Below are 23,119 nucleotides of genomic sequence, written 5' to 3' on the forward strand. Positions count from 1 at the left end.
CTTCTGATGCTCAGTGGGCACAAAAGCAGATATCCATGAGGTGACAGAAACCCAGAGGTCACCACCCAAATGAAATAAAGGTAAAAACCTCTGTGATTCTGATTTGCTAGTGTGAATTCCTTTAGATATGCTGTGCTTAAACATGCAGCCAATTGCAAACATGCAAGGCAGAAGCTGGAAATTCTCTACAGCAGTGTATTAGTAAGCCCTGTGCTTCAATGAATTGTGGTGGTTCCAGATAAAGAAAAAACCCTCAATAAAAAGTGTTACTGGCCAAAATTCAGTGAATTGAGTAAGTGGGGAAAAATTAATAGATTACACTACAGTTAAATAACATACATAAATAACTTGTAACATATCCATTATATGTCTATCTCTTCTGCTCGAACATGAGTTCCTTGAAGGCAGGTATCAGAGTTTATTGTGACAACTACGGATATAGTTCCAACCCGACAAATAATAAAATACTCAATTTTTAAAAAGGCACCTATTTTTATTTTTTAAATTGTATTTATTTATTTATTTATTTTGTCTTTTTCTAGGACCGAATCCACAGCATATGGAGGTTCCCAGACTAGGGGTCTAATCGGAGCTGTAGGCGCCAGCCTACACCAGAGCCACAGCAACAGGGGATCCAAGCCACGTCTGCGACCTACACCACAGCTCATGGCAACGCTGCATCCTTAATCCACTGAGCGAGGCCAGGAATCGAACCCTCAACCTCAGGGTTTCTAGTCAGATTCGTTAACCAGTGAGCTACAATGGGAACTCTGAAAAAAGGCACCTATAGTTTTAAACACCAAAACGTCCTCCAAAAATGTCCTAGTATTTTTGTGAAGTAGAAAAATTAAATCCCTTTTAGTTCTTGAGGAAAAATGGATGAGGTGATTTGTGAGAAGTAACACAAGAAAAATGAAAGGCTAATAATACCCCAAATCTCCCACCACCTGCACAGGGTGCTAGTACTTCCCTGACTCTGCATTGCTTAGTTTATCACATATATAATATGGCCAAGTTGTCAGAAAACTCTTCTTGCATCTATGAGAAGGCAAAGCTATGAGAAGGCTCATTTAACTGTTAGACATACAATGAGGCATGTCAAAAAAGACCCAAGTTTGGGTCTGGTTGGATCAGTAACATTTTTTTGTTGTTGTTGTTTTGCTTTTTTAGGGCCACACCTGTGGCACATGCAAGTTCCAGGGCTAGGGGTCAAACTGGAGCTGCAGCTGCCAGTCTACCTCACCGCCACAGCAATGCAGGATCTGAGCCACCTGCGGCCTATACCACACCGGCTGGATCCTTAACCCACTGATTGAGGCCAGGGATCAAACCTGCATCCTCATGGATACTAGTCGGGTTTGTAACCCCCTGAGCCATAATGGGACTCCCAGGTCTGAACTTATTCAGTTTCAGTTCTCCATCTGGCAACTAAATAACAGCAGACGTGGAATTCCCTTGTGGCGTAGTGGGTTGGGGATCTGGCATTGTCACCGCAGTGGCCTGAGTTTGCTCCCTGGCCTGGGAACTTCTACATGCCAAGGGTACAGCCAAACAAACAACTCCCATAGATTTGCCTATTTCAAAGGATTTTTAGAAAAATCAGGAGTTCCCGTCGTGGCTCAGTGGTTAACGAATCCGACTAGGAACCATGAGATTGCGGGTTCAATCCCTGGCCTTGCTCAGTGGGTTAAGGATCCGGTATTGCCATGAGCTGTGGTGTAGGTCGCAGACGCGGCTCGGATCCCCTGTTGCTGTGGCTCTGGTGTAGGCTGGCGCCTACAGCTCCGATTAGACCCCTAGCCTGGGAACCTCCATATGCAGCAGGAGTGACCCAAGAAATGGCAAAAAGACCAAAAAAAAGAAAAGAGAAATCAGGTAAGTCATGTGAAGACTTTTTACACGTAGATAACTACTATGCAAATTACGATGCTCCTAACAGCTTAAGTTTAGAAAGACCAAGTGAAGGAGTTTTAGAACAAATGCAAGAGGACTGGAATTTTACCCTAGAATTTGTAAAACTACTGAAGCTAATATAAATTAGCACAAAATATATACAGTTTTCTTAGAAAAAAGATAACTATAGTTTGTTCTTAGGTTATAGTACATTCATCGATGGAGATCTGTTAAATATATATTTAGAAATATTTTTATGTTGAGCAAGATATACAAAAGAGCACGTGTAATAATTATTTTTGGAGTTTTCTTGTGGCACAGCAAGTGAAGGATCTCATGTCACTGCAGCGGCTTGGGTGGCTGCTGTGGCTCGAGTTCGATCCTTGGCCAGGGATCAAACCTGAGTCACAGTTAGTGACAATGCCAAATATTTAACTGCTAGGCCACACGGAAACACCAAGAATTTAAAAAATATTTGTAATGGGCCTTTGTCAGTTGCTAACACTTCTTTTGCTATACAGGTCTCATCTTTCTGTATACTAATTACTGAAGGGTAAGAGAAAGAAAAGGCATTTTTTTTATAAATTAGACAAAAGTATATCAGTTTCTTCTTCTTAGTTCTTTGAGCTAAGGACAATATTCTTTTTATTTTTTCTTCTTCTTCTTTTTTTTGGCTGTACCTGTGGCACGTGTAAGTTCCCAGGCCAGGGCTTGGACTCATGCCACAGCAGTGAACTGAGCTGCTGTAGTGACAATGCTGAATCCTTATCCTGCTAAGTTATAAGAGAATCCCTCCTTTTTTAAAACACGGGTGACAGACTGGACAGCCAGCTTTAATCTTTAAGGAAACACTGGGAACATCTTTATATTTGGGAGAAAGAAATATTTCCTAAGCTAAAAACTCTTCTCCAAACCACATACCCTCCTTTCTCTATTAACTCTCTCTGGAGTGTCTCATTTATCCGCCTAGGTTAGTCCAGGGCCGAGACTGCCTCTTCAGTACTCAGGGGGAGCATAAGCAGTTCTCTCACCAAGACAAGACACGGCCCTGCAGTGCCAGGAAGCATCCAGGCCTTACAGTAACGGCCTTACAAGTTCTTCAGATGCCTGAGCAGGGCTGTGCTCACAGGGACTGGTGAATGAAGTCTCATGCCATGTGCCCAGGATGAGAGCAGGGTAAGCAATATTTCGTGCAAAGATGACAAAAGTAAAGAGTACCTTGATGAGGGAACAGCTGCATGAAAACTGCTGATTTAGAACAAGGTAGAGAAGCTTCACAGACACAGAATGGAAGAAAAAACAAAAGTGAGTGGTGTTCGTAAGATTTTTTAAGGGTGAAATATTATTAGATACTGGACAATTATTATTTTCCTTAGTTTTAAGAAAGATTCTGGTTTTATTTATTGAACTCTGACCATTAATTTCCTAAATACTACAATCTGTAAATAAACAGCAGAACCTACAATTTTACAGATAGATGTGTTTTTACTATCTTTATTAGAACAAAATTTTAGTTTAAAATCAAGAATTATACTAAAAAATGAGATGGAAAATTAGCAGAAATTACACCAAACAATTGCTCAACTTAAAGTTATTTTTTGGAGTTCCTGTGGTGGTTCAGCAGAAACAAATCTGACTAATATCCATGAGGACACAGGTTCGATCCCTGGCCTTGTTCAGTGGGTTAAGGATCTGGCATTGCCGTCAGCTGTGGTGTAGGTCGCAGACTCAGCTGGGATCCCGTGTTGCTGTGGCTGTGGGGTAGGCCAGTGGCTACAGCTCTAATTTGACCCCTAACCTGGGAAACTCCATATGCCACAGGAGCCGCTCTAAAAAGACAAAAAAATTAAAAATTAAAAAAAAAATTATTTTTCTGCCCTGAATACAGGGAGATAAGAAAAAAATCAAGACTATATCAAATAAAGGTCTGGGATACCTTAAGCAGTTCCCTAAAACATTAAAATTGTTTCTGAGATTTTAAGTAGTCTCAAAATAGAGGACTCTAAGTTTCTTCTAAGAGGGAGACATTTTAAACCTGGTAAATACAGCAGGAGTGTGACTAAGTCAACCCTTTGGAGAAATTCTGATGAACTAAAATAACCCTTTCTGCACACAGCTGTCAGCACTATTAGTTTAGGAATCCATATAATTCCTAGCTAATCTACCCAGTTTCCTGGAGGGAGGTCTGCATCACAGAAGCAGTTACTGAATAACAGCCCTGGACTCAGCCTCAAAATTAAGTGAAAGAAGTGAACTTAAAGTCCAGCTAGGAGTTCCCTTGTGGCACAGCAGGTTAAGTATCCGGCATTGTCACTGCAGTGGCCTTGGTTGCTGCTATGACTTGGGTTCAATCCCTGGCCCTAGAACTTTCACATACCACAGGGGAGGCCGAAAAATAAAAAAAACAAACAAGCAGGTCTTTGATCTAAAAAATTCACATTCTAATACTGGCAATAAAATAAGCTGATCAAAGAAAAAAATTAAATTTTTTAACCACTGAAAAAACACTGAAAATACATCACAAGCCTATTTTTGTTAAAAAAAATTATCACACACACCTCATATATTTTCGATGTCAAAAATATATTACAGAGAACAGACTTGTGGTTACCAAGGGGAAGGAGGGAGGAAGTGGGGTGGATGGGAAGAGTGGGGTTGGTAGGTGCAAACTGTTACATTTAGAATGGGTAAGCAATGAGGTCCTGCTAGACAGCACAGGGAGCTATATCCAGTCTCTTGGGGTAGAACATGATGGAAGAGAGTATGAGAAAAAGAATGTGTGGGTATGTGTATATATATATGTATGACTGGGTCACTATGCTGTGCAGCAGAAATTGATACGACACTGTAAATCAACCATACACTAATAAAAATAAAAACTTAAAAATACATTATAAAACTTTTGCCATAATTTTTCCAAACAGATGTCCCTTGGAACTATCAGAATACTTTATAGGACAAGGTTCAACGTAAGTACAAAAGATGTGACAAAAGAGGTCACAATAGTTACCTGCATACACTTGGCCACTCTTACTGTTTTGAAATCTATTTGAGGGCAGCTCTCCTGTCCTATTAGCCGCCCCCCCACCCCAACCCCTGGGTCTCACAGCATCCCCTGCATATAGCAAATCATGAATATATGGCATAATACAGGATAAAACATGGAATTTTGATTATTTTCTACAGAGCACTATAGTATTAATCTCATACTTGAAAGTCAAATAACTTTTACACACACAGAATTTGTTAGACAACATGACTCAGAAGGAAATAACAACTTTAGCTGTAATCCAATTCTGAGATTCAAAAACTGACAAGTTTCTAGTGGCCAGGGTCCCACTCATGTCTAAACATTCCAGAGTACCCAGTGTACACCCATAAAACAGGTGTTTGTTTACTGAATCACAGTGTGAGCAACATTAGAAGGCCTGGGTAGAATATAAATTAAATATTAATACACTGGAAATGAGTTGATTTAATTTCTTTTTATGAGTATTGTCTATATTGTTTCATCTAGATTTTCATTTCTAGTATACTTGCTCTTTAATATCTAAAGAGGATGCAGGAAAACTGCATTTGAATGCGTACTTGAAATGATTATAAAGCACTCACAATATGGCTTTTATAAAGGCTTCTTTGCTCCTCCTGTAAGAGAACCACTCACGGCTTGGCCTTAAACAAGAGAAAGTCTCATATATAGCCTTTTTAGAAGATTTTATCTTCTAGTTCTAATCCTGGTTCTTCAATTCCTGTCCAGCTGAGCTATACTGGACCTAAGAATGAATTGCCATATCAAATTAGAAAGATTCTTATATATCACAGAGTAAATGTTATGGACTCTCTTCAAAGTTCTCATAGTGGCATTTCGGAAAATCTGAAGAAACCAAGTCTTATGGCCATTTAGCTAAAAGGGCCACAGTTAACACAGTTTCGTATGCACTGAACTCTGGGTACAGTCCACTGGCTCTACTGATGCCAAGTTCAATTTCTACTAGGAGTGGAGTCAGAAGACAGTCATATATGTTCTTACACATGGGCTTATAAAATAATCCTCTTTGTGTTAAGGGGACAGACAAGTGGGCTATGATCATCTGTCAAAAAGAATATATTTTCAGAGAAAAGTGCTTACATAAGTGACCACCACTCTCTCAAAAGCTGGTGACTGAATTTTCATCAAAATTTTTTGTAATGCTTGATGAGGAAGCGGAGGGAGTTCATGGATTTCTTATCTAACTAATTTGATGGTAAGACTACTTAAGACCCAAAAAAACAAAAAACAAACAAACAAAAAAACGGAAAAAAAAAAAAAAAAAGATACAGCTTAATGGCCGATCCTGCTAAACACTAAAGACCCCAAGATTCTGAAAACAAAGTCTTAAATTGACAGGGAAAATTTGCAGCAAAGGATTGAGCTGTGATCAGCAACTTCTGCTTTTTGATATAAAGTAATAGAGTTTTCACCTGCTTCATAGTCAGTATACTGGTGCAGGTTGATGTAGGGTAATTTAATGGCAAGCCACACACATGCTCCATTTCAGGGAGTGACACAGAGATTCTTTAAATACTTTAGCTTAGCACCTGGCTACAGGGAAATATTCCAGTTTCTATACAACTAAATAGCAAAGACAGAATGCTGCAGTGAATTAGGAATCTGGATAAGATTCATCACGTCAAAGATTCATCATGTCTTTTAGCTCTTTGACAATCAGCGAACTCAGCTTTGCAAAGGATTGAGGAGATAGGGAGATAAGAGTACAAGGAGCTAAAGATATAGAGCAGCATAACTAGTTACAAAGGACTGACTCTGATAAGAGGTGCTCCACAAGAGCAAATGACAAAAACTCACTAATTAGGTAGGCAGATAAGTTAGAATCTTTTCATGGAGATGAGTCCACAATTTACAGAGATACAAATGGGCTTCATGAGAGAGTAAAGTTACTACTGAAAAGATAAGCCCTTTCTCTAATAAACTGTATTAAAATAATGTGGCAAACCAAAGGACACACAATTTATAGTCTCGAGACAGGAAATGATGAATGCTGTTATTCTACTTAATTCTACTACTTTTAAAACTTCAGTTTCTTTTTGAGAATAGTCAGAGGTTTCCTGGGTGTTATAATCTATTCAAGTAGCTCTCTGTGGAGAACTACTGGAGGTGACATTGTTGGCTTAAAACTGTAACCAAACCCATATATACTATTCTTTGATTTTTATAAACAATTCTAAACAAGAAGTTGGTGAGTAGGACTTTTTCTAAGCAGATGATATGGCTAATGTCCAAGCAACAGAGGACATGAGCAGTAAATCAACTACCGGAAGAACTTGTACTGGTACCTTATTCTTAACCTGATTATGTTATTTACTCCATCAGCGGGAAAGGATGGGCAGAAATCCCCCTGACAATCAGTTTGGGTTAAAACAGGTTCAACATCATTTTAGTAGCCCAAGAGACAAAACTTAGGTCAAAATGAATAAAATTTTAAAAACAACAGGATCAATATAGATGGAGCCTACAAATTTTCTTTTGCTTTTTGCTTTTTAGGGTTGCACCTGTGGCATATGGAAATTCCCAGGCTAGAAGGTGAACCTGAATTGGAGCTGCAGCTGCTGGCCTACACCACATCCACGGCAACATGGAATCCGGGCTGCATCTGCAGCCTACACCACAGCTCTAGGCAATGCCAGATCCCCGACCCACTGAGGGAGGTCAGGGATAAAACTCGAATCCTCATGGATACTATTTGGATTCGTTTTCACTGTGCCCCAATGGGAACTCCGAGTCTATGCATTTTCTAATTGTGATCAACTTAGGTGGTTGACTCACCCAGAGGATAGACAGCTCTGCAGAGGAAAAGTAGCAGTGAACTTAACGAAGTAATGACAGAAACAAACAAATAAATGAGAGAAAAAGGGAAAGGCAGGGTAAGAAGAGAAAGATGATAGATACTAAAGGCAGTGAATGTTGTAGAAAGAGCACTGGCCTTGGTTCTAGATAAGAGCTGTGATAAAGCCATCAGCTTAGCTCTTCTGAACCAGTCTCCCCTCTACATGCCACACTGTGAGCCTAGAACTAAATTACCTCTATAGTTCCCCCTAGCTCCTAGAGTTATTAAAACCTTTTTAATAAAAAGATTTTCTTGTTTGGGGGGAGGGAGGGCTGGTGATGAGGGAAAGAATTCCAGGGCTGCAATCTCTAGAAGTCTTGCCCTGGCTTTTACAGTTGAAATGCTGATAATGGGGCAAGGTCACAAGCACACTTTAGGGCAGTGCTTTTCAAACTCTGTGCATAAGAATCACCTGGGTGTTCATTAAACAAAGACCGACTGCTGGCTGGGCCCCACTCTTGGAGTTTCTTATGCAAGAGGTCGGGGGTGGGACTCTAACATTTGCATTTCTAACAGACTCCCAAAGGATGCTGATGCTGGTCTTGGACCACCCTTGGAGAAACACTGTCCCGAAGGAAAAAGTGACAGAGCCCAAATAAATATGGGTATGTGGGGGGAAAAAAAGCTGGCCAGGTTTCTCATATTTCTTGGGGGAAAAGAACCTGACCAGGTCTGGTAAGGTGATGGATATGTAAATGCTAGACCAAATAATTTGTTTCCTCTGATGCCCAAAGCTTTGTTGTTGACCAAAGCTTCATAAATGAATATAGTTATTTAATGTAATGGTTTATAATATGAATTGGGTATTAGATTTGTCAAGCTCTTCAGAACTTTCAAAATTTAACATTTAAACATTTATGCAAACCTGGGATTATAAACTGGGAATTCTATTTATGGATCTTGAATATCACAAAACAATTATAATACATCATTTGGCTTTTTAAAAGAAAATCCATGCTAACACTTAACTCTATCTAGCAGCTTTTCCTTAGAGAATGAGGTGTTTCATAAGTAAACTTTTCAGCTAACGGAACTACAAACAAAACCTTTTTTATTTAAACTATTTCAGAAAGATAGCTTTCTGAATAGAAAACATGACCATATGGAAGCTTTCCTTCACACTGTCATCAAAACATATGCAATGGTGTCAGTGTTGTAATGAACGGAGTTACACCTCCAAGGTTGACCAAGGTCATAGGAAGCCACCCACTTTGACACCGAATGAGCCAAGAGTTGTGTAGGTTTGCTGTTTCTGCCGTCTTGTTCATTTCAGCCCTACCCCGGCTATTCGCTATTATTTCTCAGGGTATCCACCTCTTGAGCTGCACAGCTGCCTTGGTGTACGCTCCCCACTTGGACCTAAGAATGACTCCAGAGTGAAGAATATGCTTATGGGCTTTAAGATATTATTTTCTTGAGGTGGCTTTTCTGTCTGGTTGCTTATTTACTCCTAGATTTTCAGGCCGTTGCAGGCAGCAGGGAAGCAGGGCACTACCGCGTATATTTTTTGGATACAGTATGCTGTATCAGAGACACAGAAGCACTAGGGCAAGGTTAGGATGTCTAGCTAGGGAATTATAATTCTCTTCACTTTCAGGGTAATGTACCTTTAGGTTTACATTTCCTGCCTGAACTCTAAAAAACTTATCAACCTTGGAGCACCACGTGAACACTCTAAACATTTCACTCTCTTGTGCATAATTGTTTGAAAGTAGAACGCATTATGGAAACCAAAATTCAAGTCAGCTACAAGGTAAAGAAGAAATTTAAGATGAATCTCATGATAAAAAGGAGCAAAATCTGCTATAAACTGATAACAAGGGAATTCCTAATGTCGGTATAGTAATATTATTGCTCAAATTTATATAAAGATTACATTTACTGACCTGGGGAATGCTGGGAAGTTGCAAGTGAGGTCATGGAATTAGAAAGGTTAAGGTTTGCAGTAATACTAAGCTGGCTCTGCACTGCAGGAGGATAAGGAGATGTGGGTGTCAGGAGGGACTCCTCACTGGTTTCTTCATCAATTCCAGGCAAATACGTGTCAATCAAGGCATCAAGAAACTTAACAATAAGCTCAGCATAGTCTGGGATTTGTGTTTGCTGTAATGGAAAATAGGAAATTATTTTAGGTCCATTCTTTTTTTTTTTTTTTTTTTGTAAATACCCTTTGAAGCCAAAAAAGATTAATTCAATTTTTCTTTTGGGCTTAATTTACTATTTTTCCTCTTTTGTACTACAGATCATTTTTAAAAAAGGGGGTGTAATAATATTTATAGACTACCATGGGACTTATAACTGGGAATTTTATTCAGCTTACATTTAGAGCTTCCAGATGAACCTGCAATTATTAAAAGCCATGCACAGACAAAGACTGAATTTATCTTGAGACAATCCAATCATCAGGAATGATGTCTAGTCAATTTTCCAAAACAGAGAAAATAAGCAGAGCATCATTCCAGCTGCCATTTGGAGATTCAACTTACTAAACAATGTGAAGGGCTCAGAAGGTCACTGGCAATCAAACCACAAAATCCCTGCATGATATACTTATTTCTGTGACTTCAGGCCCATTTTAAAAAAATGACAGCCTTTGCATATCAAGAGGTATTCAGTAGTAACTGAACAAAATAGAACTAAACACTCAATTCTGAAAATTAGAACAAGGTTTATGCAATTCATATTGACTTAGCACCCCTTATACCTAAGCATTGCACTAGGGAGTTAGAGACAGAAGTCCTGCCTTCAAGGAACCTCAATCAATTTGGAGAGTGACCATAGAGAGAATAATTAAATACACATGTATGTAGCAGTAATGCCAATCAAAGAACAAACTGAACGGAACAAATGGGGATATATTCAGGGAAGAAGGAATCTAATGCCAAAGGTTGGAAGATAAAATGTTTTCATGAGGTAATTTTTTTTTTCATTATGTAATTTTTAAAAATTGAGGTTTAACTAACATATAGCATTATATTAACTTTAGGCCATGAAGTTGATTTTAACCATACCCGGTACTCCTTTCTAATCACAAGATACCTAAGTGTATGCATTAAGATCATCAGCTACATGAGGGACTGAGGGAAGAATAGTTTACACAGGTTTATCATACCTTTCCGAAAGGCAAGCATAAATTGGGTTGAATTTTTTTGGAGGGGTCTAAAAACTAATATATAAACATATTAAAGGTGATGCCTCTTGGAAAGAGTCTTATAGTAGAAAACTTTTAATAAAAATAACATGTGTTTATTGTGAATTATTCTAGTTTTCAGCATATTGTGTGTTCTTAAAGCAGGCACACTAATATGAATAAAAACTTTCATTTTGTCAATAGGGAAAAATATATTTTCTTACCTTTGAAAAGGGTCCTGCAAACCGCCACAAGCCATTAAAACCAAAACCTGCAACAAATCAAATGTTACTTTTATAACAAGCATGATACACCTTTAATCTTAACCGAAATGTTACATGGCTGATGATACATAAAACCTACATGCACAATGAAAACATTTTTTTTTTAGAATGAGTGTTAAAGTAGACTAAAACTCACTGTATAAAACCGTGTCTTAGTTAAAAAGTAATCAATCAGCTACTGCACTTAACACATAATTAAGAGTCAGATAATGGCATATAGAGAGAGGTATGAACAAGCTTATTCCTTTATAAGGAACTCTTCAGCCAGTGTATTCTTTAACAGCACACACGTTTCAAGTTCATCAACCATCCTCCTCCAGATACTTTTATTTACTTTGCAGGTAAGATGTTTGGTACTGTGGTGGGGATTCTTCATGGTATACCACACTCTGCACAATTCCATGGATCGGATTTAACAAATTTGGATCTTGGCACAATGACAACAGGGTGTTGATTTTAGAGTCCAACAAATTGTGTCTAAAAAAAAAAATGTCAAAAGAGGAACATTTTAAAGGAAAAGTGAACGAAAATATATATTGGAAAACATATATTCCCTTGAACAGGGTGATAAAAATGAAGGACGATGAGTGCTTTTATTTAATTATTTTTTTGTCTTCTTAGCTATTTCTTGGGCCGCTCCCGCGGCATATGGAGATTTCCCAGGCTAGGGGTCGAATCAGAGCTGTAGCCACCGGCCTACACCAGAGCCACAGCAACACGGGATCCAAGCCGAGTCTGCAACCTACACCACAGCTCACGGCAACGCGGGATCCGGGATCGTTAACCCACTGAGCAAGGGCAGGGACCAAACCCGCAACCTCATGGTTCCTAGTCGGATTCATTAACTACTGTGCCACGACGGGAACTCCATGATGAGTGCTTTTTACTTTCTGGTGCTTTTCTAAATTTTCTATAATGAATATGTGTGTTGTTTGCTTTTTTGGTTCATCTTTTGTGTTTAAGTCATCAGAGAAAACTTGGTAAAACAACCAACTAGTACTGTTATATAACTATGTTTAACTACACATGGTATTGCTCAAGACAAGGCTGGCTTCTGCCTGCCACTGGGCATGCTTTGGGACCACTTTTTCTGCTGATTATTATGTACCCCGGAGTTTAAATTTAATATCAATCAGTGTTTAATAAGTGCTCAATCGGATTGAATAAGGAGAGCAAAATAAGTTTGGAAGGGGTGGAACATATTTTCCAATTCAAACTTATGAGGAAATTCACTATTTCTAACTCTGCTATACTCCATTAATAAAAAGAATCAAGGGCCGGTTACAGAAAATTCTGAAATTTACCATTTCTTTATTTTTGTTTACTCTAAGTAAGAGTAAACAAAACTAAGCAAATGATACCACATAGACAGCTTAGATCAGGAACAATGCTTCCCAAATTTCTTTGGGTGACTTAGATTTGAACATTTTAAGGTTAGTAAGAGCTCAGTGCTTAAGGGAGAATAAAATTCACCTCCCAAATAAGAGGTCAATTTTGTTTTCACTTATCTGCGGATAAAAACAAAAGCTCTACTGAAAAATAATCCAGAACAGGTATGCTGATTTAAATACAGCAGTCTAAGGAGCTTCTGTTGTGGCTCAGTGGTTAATGAATCCGACTAGGAACCATGAGGTTGCAGGTTTGATCCCTGGCCTCGCTCAGTGGGTTAAGGATCTGGCATTGCCATGGGCAGTGGTATAGGTCAGCAGCTGTGGCTCCAATTCAATCCCTAGCCTGGGAACCTCCATATGCCGGCAAGTGTGACTCTAAAAATAAATAAATGAATACAGCAGTCTAACCATTTTCTCCTAAGTGAGGAAATGGACAGTGCTCATCACAACGAACAGCATAAGTAAATCAAAAGATAAAAAAATGTTTTTCCTAATCAACAGGCCCAAACTAGTCTTAGGGCCCATTAAACCCACTGTCTCTAAGCTCAAATCCTGACAACACTCCCTCACATTCTCTCCACAACCAGTGAACGCTGCTGCGTGATACCATCCCTAAGCTTTTATGAAATATTCGACCTCAAGACAGATACAAAAGTTAAACACAAGTGGGGATACTTACACAACAGGAAAAACTTTGGGGAAAACAACACTGGCTTCTGCTAAATATTCATAAAGAATTCGTTGATCAAACTCATCTGTGGTGTATTTTACCAGGGTAGCCTGCAAAAGAAAACCAAAACTATTTTATTTTGTGGCTGAATTGTCTGTTACCTGTTGTGGTGAGAAGCAGAAGAGGGCCTTTTCGTGTTTTTATGATATTTAAGTAGATTGGGGGAAAAAAACCCTACAAAAAGCAAAAAATCTTACCAGAACAGTAAGAAGAAGGGCTTGGATCTTCGGATCAGTGAGTACTTCTTCATCTAGGAGAACATTTGATTCAGACACTGAAACTTTACGTAAATGTGGATGTTGTGATGAGGAAATCCTCTGAGTTTCTGCAGTAAGATATGGATTAACACAATCAGCTGCATTTACCAAATGTAACACACTAGATACTACTTCACCTAATATATTTTAATGTCACTTCTAAAATTCAATAGCTTTGAAATAGACACTTAGAATATCAACATAAACATCATACAAAATTACTATTCACCTATACAGAAGTTCTGGCCAGCTGTTTACAATGCTGTATATTTCATATGTAGGATTACTTTCTATACAGGTTTCAGGATATTGCTCATTTTAAGGACTGTATAGCTTATCTTCTGAAAAAGAGCAAATGTTTCTGTATTTTATCCTAATGATACTAAGAAATGGCTGCAAAGCAAATAAGGCTTTAATGTACTCTCCCATCTTACTTTTTTCTTTTCCCCCAAGATTTTTTTTTAAATTTTTTAAAGTTTTATTGAAGTATAACTGATTTACAATGTTGTGATAATTTCTGCTGTACAAGAGAGTGCCACCTTACTTTCAATGATCTAGATTAATTAACTTTGTTTCTCACCCATTTCATAATCAGTTTCTGCTACTCTCCTCATTTTGGGGGGTGTTGTGATCCCTGATTCCATTTCTTGCCTTTTAGGAGCCTTTGTGTCTGATATCAAGTGATCAAAACTTTTCCTTGTTCCTATAAACGAAAGTTACAGAATATGGAAGTTCATTAATCACCGTGTCGTGAACAGAAATATACTAAAAAGAAAATGTTTGGGCATCAAGTGTTTAGGTTTTCACTTAAGGACCCAAAGAAAACTCAAACATATCCCTGAGGCATAGTTTCTCTCCTCTCCATTTTTCTTCATCTTCTCAAGGAATTTTGGCCACATAGCTGTTCCATTTCAGGACAGGATGTGACTTATTGGTCCAAATTAAATTGAGATTATAGTCACTACACTGGAAGTAAACCAAACGCCACCAACAAGTAAAACATTCAATAATAAATACAGAGATATGTGCTGTTTAGTAGCAAAGATGCCTGAACTATGTCTGAACAGCCTTTTTTCAATTTAAGGCGTTTTTGCTGGCGCCAAGAATGGGGCATTAACGTATGAAGAATTTCCAAACACAGGCAAAATCAAAGTCTGATTTTAGTTCTTCAGGCTTTGAATAAAGGATTTGCTTGCCTGAAGTACTAAATAATAGATATACTGGGAGATGCTTCAAAAATAGCAAGCAGTACCATCTTCCATTTGGCTTTGAGTTTCTCTAATAATGTATTACACTAGTGTTAAATACCTTTCTCTTATTTAAAGTAAAAGTATTGAAATTGGATTATTTGGAACTTATATATTTCTGTTCTTTGTATTCCAAGAACATCTTTTATTCTTCTTGGTGTAGCTCTAAGAACAAATCTGGAATACTTTTGACTGCATTGTTATTATCATAATAATTATTATTGTTATTATTTTCTTTTTATAGCTGCACCTGCCAGGGGTCCCTGGGCCAAGGGTAGAATCAGAGCTGCAGCTGGGGCACACTGGATATGAGCCGCATCTTCGACCTATGCCACAATGGCAACGACGGATCCTTAACCCACTGAGCGAAGTCAGGGATCAAACCCATATCCTCACAGAGTCAATGCTGGGTCCTAACCTGATGAGCCACAAAAGGAACTCCCTTGACAGAATTATTTTTTATTTTTTAATTTTTATTATTTTTTGTCTTTTTGCTATTTCTTGGGCCACTCCTGCGGCACATGGAGAGTCCCAGGCTAGGGGTCTAATCGGAGCCGTAGCCACCAGCCTACGCCAGAGCCACAGCAACGCAGGATCGTTAACCCACTGAGCAAGGGCAGGGACCGAACCCGCAACCTCATGGTTCCTAGTCAGATTCGTTAACCACTGCGCCACGACGGGAACTCCGAAATTATTTTTTAAAAGCCAGAACTGAAGTCAATATAAATGACTGACACCTGAAACCTGAACACTTACAAAGTTCTATTGATCTCAAGTTTGTCTGTTTGTTTGTTTGGGCTTGTCTGTGGCATGAGGAAATTCCTGGACCAGAAGTCAAACTCAAGCCACAGTAGTGACCCAAACCGCTGCTATGACATCGCCAGATCCTTAACCTGCTATATACCACATGGGAACTCCAAACCTCAAGTTTTAATACTAATAAATATTCAAAATAGTCATAAATATGAAGGTCAAATAATTTAACAGACCAAAAGGATCTAGTCCAAACTCCTCGTTTCGTGTACCTGTAAACTGAGAACGTCAGGAGCAGTTAAGTGATTAGCCTGAAGCTGCATGGCTAGGGATCTGGTTAGTGACTAGATTTAAAATAATAAATGTCCTAAAAACCAATTCATGTTTCCATACTGTGTGAGATCAGGACACCAGGACACCACTCTCTACATTTCGTTTTCCTACCTTGCTCACTCTTTTCTTTTTCTTTTTTGGCCATGCCCTCTGCATTCAGAAGTTCCAGGGCCAGGGACCGAACCCAAGCCACGGCTGTGACCTAAGTCACAGCAGTGACAATGCCAGATCCTTAACTCTGTGCGCCATCAAAGGAACTCCTTCTCATTCCTCCTTTCTACTTTACTCTCTTCTCTGCATTCTTGCTCACAGATCTCCTTCCACTCCCATAGCTTCAGCTGTCTATGAGCTAATCGATTTTAAATGTGCCACTTATCCACTTCTCTCCTGAACTCCAGGTTTAAGTTTTCACTTATGTCTTAGATAGACACTCCTAGAATCCTGAAGGGCTCTCGAATATAGTATCAACCAACCTAAATTTATCTTTTACTATAAATATATGAGTCCTGTGCTCTGAATGGACTCACTAACAAGACAGTTTTTGAAGTTAGAAACTTTTGACATCTTGAATAGCCTTCTCCCTTCCCGGTTGGCCCAAACAGTCAGGCACTAAGTCCCAAACCTGATTCCCTTTCTCCCATCTCCCACTGATCCTGCCTTAGTGCAGGCATACATCATTTTTTGTTCAGATTGTTCCATCAATCTCTTATACGATTCCCTTGGTGAAAATTCTTCCTATTTCTCCACATTGTAGCCAAAAAAGATTTCCTAAAAATAAAATTTTGTGGAGTTCTGTGGCGCAGGGGGTTAAGGATCCAGCACTGCCACTACAGCAGCTTGGGTTGATTCCTAGCCTGGGAACTTCCATATGCTGCGGGCATGGCCAAATAAATAAATAAATAAATAAAATTTTGTAATGTTTGTCCCCTACTTAAAGATCCGAGCTGGATACATAATAAGGCTAAATCTCTTAAAACGGCACAAAGTCTCCCATGATCTCATTCCATTCCTTCTCTAGCCTCACTTCCTACCCAATTGCTTTTCCTGACTTTTTTTTTTCACATTAAAATTTTATAATACATTAATTTTTTATTACTCAGGGAGTTTTATTACATTTATAGTTGTACAACAATCATCACAACCAAATTTTATAGCATTTCCTGACTTCTTCATTCATGCTATTTCCTCTTTTAAATACATGCCTTCCTTACCCTGTGTCTACTTGGCAAGTGTGTATTAAATCTCCAATACTCAGTTCAAATATTACCTCTTCTCTGCAGTTTTTCCTAATTTTCCCAGATCCTCAGTTTCCTCTTATCAAGACATATTATTTAATGGCACCTGGAGATGCTATTGCGATTGTCTGATTATAAGTCTTAGCCACCAAACTATGAGCTCCTTCAGGGCAAAAACTGCAACTTTTTCATCTAGCATATGGGTTGAATGAATTCAATATTCCATTTTTAAGTTCTTCATTTACAACTTCCTGTGAAATCCAGAACTATAAAACACAAGTAACCAGGAAACCCCTAGAAGATTATTTGTGGCAAAATATAAATAGAAAGGAACTCAGACAAAAGGTGACAATCCTACGACTAGTAGTAATGATTAACATTTATGGTGTCAATTTCTTTCAAGGTTTACTGGCAGGTTATTTTATACTTGTTTGTTCATTGATTTCCTTATGAACACAAACACTTTCCTAATATCTAAAGATACTTAAAATATGCTTGCAAGGGTAACTGAAACCTACAGAGTCATTCACGTGCTGGCCAAGCATTCTGTTAACAGTGCAAACTTCAGCTGAAGTTTGTGTAAGAGCACCTTGCATTCAATCTGTGGTGAGGTGGGATCAGTGGACTCACTGTTTACTTCAGCTTCTGAAAAGGGAAAGGGTCTCACAGCATTTTAGATATCTTTCTCATGGACAAATGTCATTTTAACAGCAATTTTTTTGATTATTATTATTTTTTAAATTAAAGTATAGTTGATTTGCAATGTTGTGCCAATTTCTGCTGTACAGCATAACTGGGCAATTTTAACTTCTGAGGAGCATATCTTTTTTTTTTTGTTTTTTTTTTTTCTTTTTTGGTTGCCCCATGGCATATGGAGCCGCAAACTGTGACAACGCTGGATCCTTTAACCCACTGTGTTGGGCTGGGGATTGAACCTGTGTGCTGGTGATGCAGAGACACGGCTGATCCTGTTGTGCCACAGTGGGAATTCCCATATTTTCTTATGGTAACAAAAAAACACAGTGATTGAAAAATCTTACCTTTCATCTTTTAAAAGAAAAGATAGCAAATAGTATTATTACAGCTTCATAGTATATTGGGGTATTCTGTTCTCGGATGATAATCTGGGGAGACACGTTGTTAAAGGCCTTGTATCTGACTGCTTCCTTATATCTAATGTCTTTCCTACTCCCGTTTCTCTGCTGCCTGGCCAAGGCAGAAGAAAACACGGAAAGCCACAATATTTAAGAATCCCCAAAAACTTGTTTCAAGATCTCATACTTATTCCTCTATCTTAACTGATATGGCTTAACTGATCTATAAAACTCTCCTATAATTGGCATTGAAAACTTCGCTACATCAAAATTAGGAAATTTTGATAATCTTGAACAGCTTCAAATAATTTTCCAAGAGTGAAAGTATGAGACTATTTTAAAAAATAATTCTACATAATTTAGATAAACTAACCAAGTAACTTCTTTGTGTTTGCCTGAGAAGGCTGGCCCATGTCCAAGCTCATGGATTTCCTGGCTCGGGGACTGGTCTGGCCGGCAGTTGGATAGCTGGCTGCAAGGTACCCTTCAGAACCTTTGGGAGAGGACCATGGCTGATTCTCCTTTAGTGCCCTGAGAGATTGAAACAATTGAGAAGAATTAATAAACATGATGGTAAGTACAACCATTGTTTACCCTTACAATTGGCTGTCATACTTCCCAATGATAGCAATCAATTAATTTTAAAACTGCACTTTAAAAGTGCTTTAGGGTACAAACTCTTAATTTATTCCCAGGAAGTATCCACTGTCTTGCCATGACTTCTTTTTTTTTTTTTTTTTTTTTTTTTTTGTCTTTTTGTTGTTGTTGTTGTTGTTGCTATTTCTTGGGCCGCTCCCGCGGCATATGGAGGTTCCCAGGCTAGGGGTTGAATCGGAGCTGTAGCCACCGGCCTACGCCAGAGCCACAGCAACGAGGGATCCGAGCCGCGTCTGCAACCTACACCACAGCTCACGGCAACGCGGGATCGTTAACCCACTGAGCAAGGTCAGGGACCGAACCCGCAACCTCATGGTTCCTAGTCGGATTCGTTAACCACTGCGCCACGACGGGAACTCCTTGCCATGACTTCTTCTTTTTTTTTTTTTTTTTAATTATTATTTTCCCACTGTACAGCAAGGGGGTCAGGTCACCCTTAGATGTATACATTGCAGTTACAGTTTTTTCCCCCACCCTTTCTTCTGTTGCGACATGAGTATCTAGACATAGTTCTCAATGCTATTGCCATGACTTCTTATACATAGCAGATGCTCAACAAATGCTCAGCAGAATTGTACTGCATTGATTTTTTTTTTTTTTTTAAATCAGGGAAGATCAAGTTTAAATAGGCAATTGTGTCCTTGGTTTAAAAACTTTCTTTTTTTTTTTAATGGCTGCACCCACAGCATATGGAAGTTCTGAGGCCAGGGACTGAATCTGAGCCACAGCCACAACCTATGCCACAGCTGCAGCAATGCAAGATCCTTTAACCCACGACGCCAGGCCAGGATCAAACTGGCATCTCCACAGTGACCAAGCTGCGAGTCAGATTCTTAATCCGCTGAGCTATAGCAAGGACTCCCAAACTCACTTTCTCTTTTTCCATAACAAAAAAGATATAGCTCAAAGAAATACAATCATAGGAACGACCGAAGAATAAGACTATTGAAAATCAAGTATGCCTGGAAAGCTTCTGTATTCATCATTAACATCTCCGTTGGAAACTGTTGAGAGATTTTTATCAAAAAGCGGGTTGCTGATAAATTTAATTATATAAGCACCACAAATACAAAATTGTTTTTTCCTATGTTCAACACTGTACCTAAAACTTAAAGGCACCTGTGTTTTTGTTTTTGCTTTTTGTCTTTTTAGGGCCACACTCGGGGCATATGGAGGTTCTCAGGCTAGGGGTGGCATCAGAGCTGCAGCTGTAGGCCTACACCAGAGTCACAGCAACGCGGGATCTGAGCTGCATCTGCGACCTACACCACAGTTCACAGCAGCACTGGATCCTTAACCCACTGAGCAAGGCTGGGGATTCAACCCGTGTACTTATGGATACTAGTCAGGTTCATTACTGCTGAGCCACAACGGGAACTCTCAGGCACCTTTGTTTTATTGAAAATATAAAAAGAATCTCTAAATGATGCCATTTTCATGTAATTTCTCTTTTTTAGTGAAAAATATACTACCCAAAGCCACATTCAACAGTAGACATAATTTGATTATCTTATCATCTAAATGTGTACTATTGAAAACTGTTTTTTGGCTGTTTCCACAACATGTGGAAGTTTCTGGGCCAGGGATCAAATCCATGCCACAGCAGTGACCCGAGCCACTGTGTGACAACGCTGGATCATTAACCCTTTGCGCCACAAGGGAATTCCCAAAAACTTTTAAATAACTTTAGTGTAATATGAGTAAATGCAATAAATATGTTGGCATGTATATCTCTTTACAAGTGTGTATAGCCTAGTTTTTTAAATTATTAAGTATGTAATGTAGCCTATATTTCATGCTAGGTCTTCCTAGACCTTTTCCTGCAATCTGATATTTTCAAGATTATCTCTTCATTACTCAACTGATTTGTGCTTGAAAAGAGACAAACTAATGTTAACTAATTAGCACAATTATATTAGAAGCAGTTTCCTACTACTAACCCACATTTATAAAACAAGTTTTGATTTACAGTCTTCCTAGATTATCTTCAGATTCCTCTCTCTATTATTTTCTAGATCACTTTGCGGCCTGCCTCTATTAGCATGGAAAATTGAAACCTGATTATAATTACGTGCTTGTGGGAGAAGCAGTCCACTTACCTGTAGCTAGGGTCGCCATGATGAATGGGATATGTATCCATAGGAACATTTTCCATTGAAATATCAGTAAGAAGAAGAGACTTTCTGTGTTTTAGGCTACAGCGACTTCGAACCTCCTCAGACACTGTGAGTAAGGCTAAAACGAAGGAGAAGGAAGATTTAAAAATTTCATAAATCACAAATGTGACTTAAAATAGGATACACTTCTTACAAGCTCCTGAAGAGAATAACAGCTATTAAATGGGCATGTAAAGAGCCTTGCAAAGTAGGAAGTTTAAGGATACAAAATACTTAGGACAGACTTGTTTATTTTAAATGGTTTACAGTCTGTTTTGGAAGACTGTATGTAAACATGAACTATACAGAGAGATTTAAATAGCGCCTTATAATATGTTAAGTGCTTTAATGTACATTTGATCTCAACAAACACAAAAGGTAGGCAGGGCAGGATTATGAGCTCCATTTCTTAGATAAGGAAAAATACTTTTGATTTCAAATGAATGTGCCTAAGGTCAAATGATTCAAACAAAAAAGCTGCCACAAAATGAAGTCTGCTAAACTGGGAGTAAGCACTTTCCGCCAAAGGACTTTGTTCAAGAACTGGGTATCCGTAAGTGCTAAGCACTGCTGAACAGAGAAACACCAATCGGGTAAGGACCAACACGGACGTTGTGATGGAACGGTCGGGAGGGGCAGATGGTCTAGGAGAAACAAATGGTGTCAGGAACAAGTATTAAAGAGGCGTAAAGGTACTTCTATGAGATGGCAAGCAGATTAGCTTAAAATCGCCTATTCGTTTGGAGATGTAATAAAAAATTAGGCCTATGAAATTTAGAGAAAGAGGACAGAATCGGGAAGGCTGCTGAAGAACCCAGGATACTAGGCTGAGGGGTTTAGATTTCATGACAGACAACTGGGAGCCGAACAGTGTCTTGACCCAAAGATGACTAAGGGAACACTTTTCATATTTCAATGTAAATTCTTTAATAAGGAAATATGTTTTTGGCAAAACTTTCCAAATTTTAACCAATACCACAGGACCGCACCGTGAAATCTTTACCCTGCCAAGCAACCAGCCAAAGGACCCACAGGTATTTGTACCTTTTCTGTGGTCCTTAGATATAGATGTGGTAGGATTAATTTTGTCTATTTGGTGTTTTTACCTGCCAAGTAAGCCACGCTCTGTGTATTCACCTCAAATTTGTCACAGTTTCTATGTTTATTAACCAGAGTTAGTAGTGTATGCAAAATCCTGACTGTTCTTGCAACAATGGCAGGTGAAGGATGCCTGTATCCTATGAAAAAGAAAAACAGAGAAGACATTAATTCATTCTTGCAACAAGTATTGGTTGAATTCTTATTCTGTGACTAGCAACCGTCCAAGGAAAGAAAGTATATAAGAGATAAACGCTGCCTTCTGAGAAGAGCCATTTGGGAAGGTAAAACATACATATATAAATAATTAATTACATATAGGATTAAGCACCAAAAATGTGTAGAACAGAATAATGTTTCCTCAGGGAGAGGAAAGTGAGGAAATGCAGTAGTATTTCAGGTCTTCTATTCCTTAATGCAGCAAAGGAATTTTTTAAAATTATAGTTCACCTTGAGATATCCTTCAAAAATAGACTTCTATCGCTTAAACTTTTTTTACATCTTTCTCACACTTTATCTTTTGTTTTTAATTTTTTTTTTTTTTTTTTTTGTCTTTTTGCTATTTCTTTGGGCCGCTTCCGCGGCATATGGAGGTTCCCAGGCTAGGGGTTGAATAGGAGCTGTAGCCACCGGCCTACGCCAGAGCCACAGCAACGCGGGATCCGAGCCGCGTCTGCAACCTACACCACAGCTCACGGCAACGCCGGATCGTTAACCCACTGAGCAAGGGCAGGGACCGAACCCGCAACCTCATGGTTCCTAGTCGGATTCGTTAACCACTGCGCCACGACGGGAACTCCTTAATTTTTTAAATTACAGTTGATTTACAATGTTCTGTCAGTTTTTGCTGTAAATTATTTTTTAACCAGGAGAAATTATGATTTCTTTTCCTTTGACTTCTTAAATTTTTATTTTTGTTTTTAAAGTTAAAGTATATAGTTGATTTACAATGTGCCAATTTCTGTTGTACAGCAAA

The 23,119-nt window shown here is 38.7% G+C and overlaps 1 protein-coding gene across 1 annotated transcript in view; it reads right to left on the reverse strand.

Annotated features, from left to right (window-relative positions):
* The window catches only part of NF1 (neurofibromin 1), a 267,108-nt gene that overhangs the window by 8,092 nt on the left and 235,897 nt on the right, over positions 1 to 23,119 (reverse strand). The window contains 9 exon segments of the mRNA XM_021067460.1: positions 9,665 to 9,881; positions 11,133 to 11,179; positions 11,527 to 11,669; positions 13,263 to 13,363; positions 13,511 to 13,638; positions 14,151 to 14,273; positions 18,606 to 18,763; positions 20,989 to 21,124; positions 22,152 to 22,283. Of these exon segments, the coding sequence (XP_020923119.1) occupies positions 9,665 to 9,881; positions 11,133 to 11,179; positions 11,527 to 11,669; positions 13,263 to 13,363; positions 13,511 to 13,638; positions 14,151 to 14,273; positions 18,606 to 18,763; positions 20,989 to 21,124; positions 22,152 to 22,283 (1,185 nt within the window).

The sequence above is a fragment of the Sus scrofa genome, chromosome 12 (assembly GCF_000003025.6).
Source record: "Sus scrofa isolate TJ Tabasco breed Duroc chromosome 12, Sscrofa11.1, whole genome shotgun sequence".
NCBI classification, from domain to species: Eukaryota; Metazoa; Chordata; class Mammalia; order Artiodactyla; family Suidae; genus Sus; species Sus scrofa.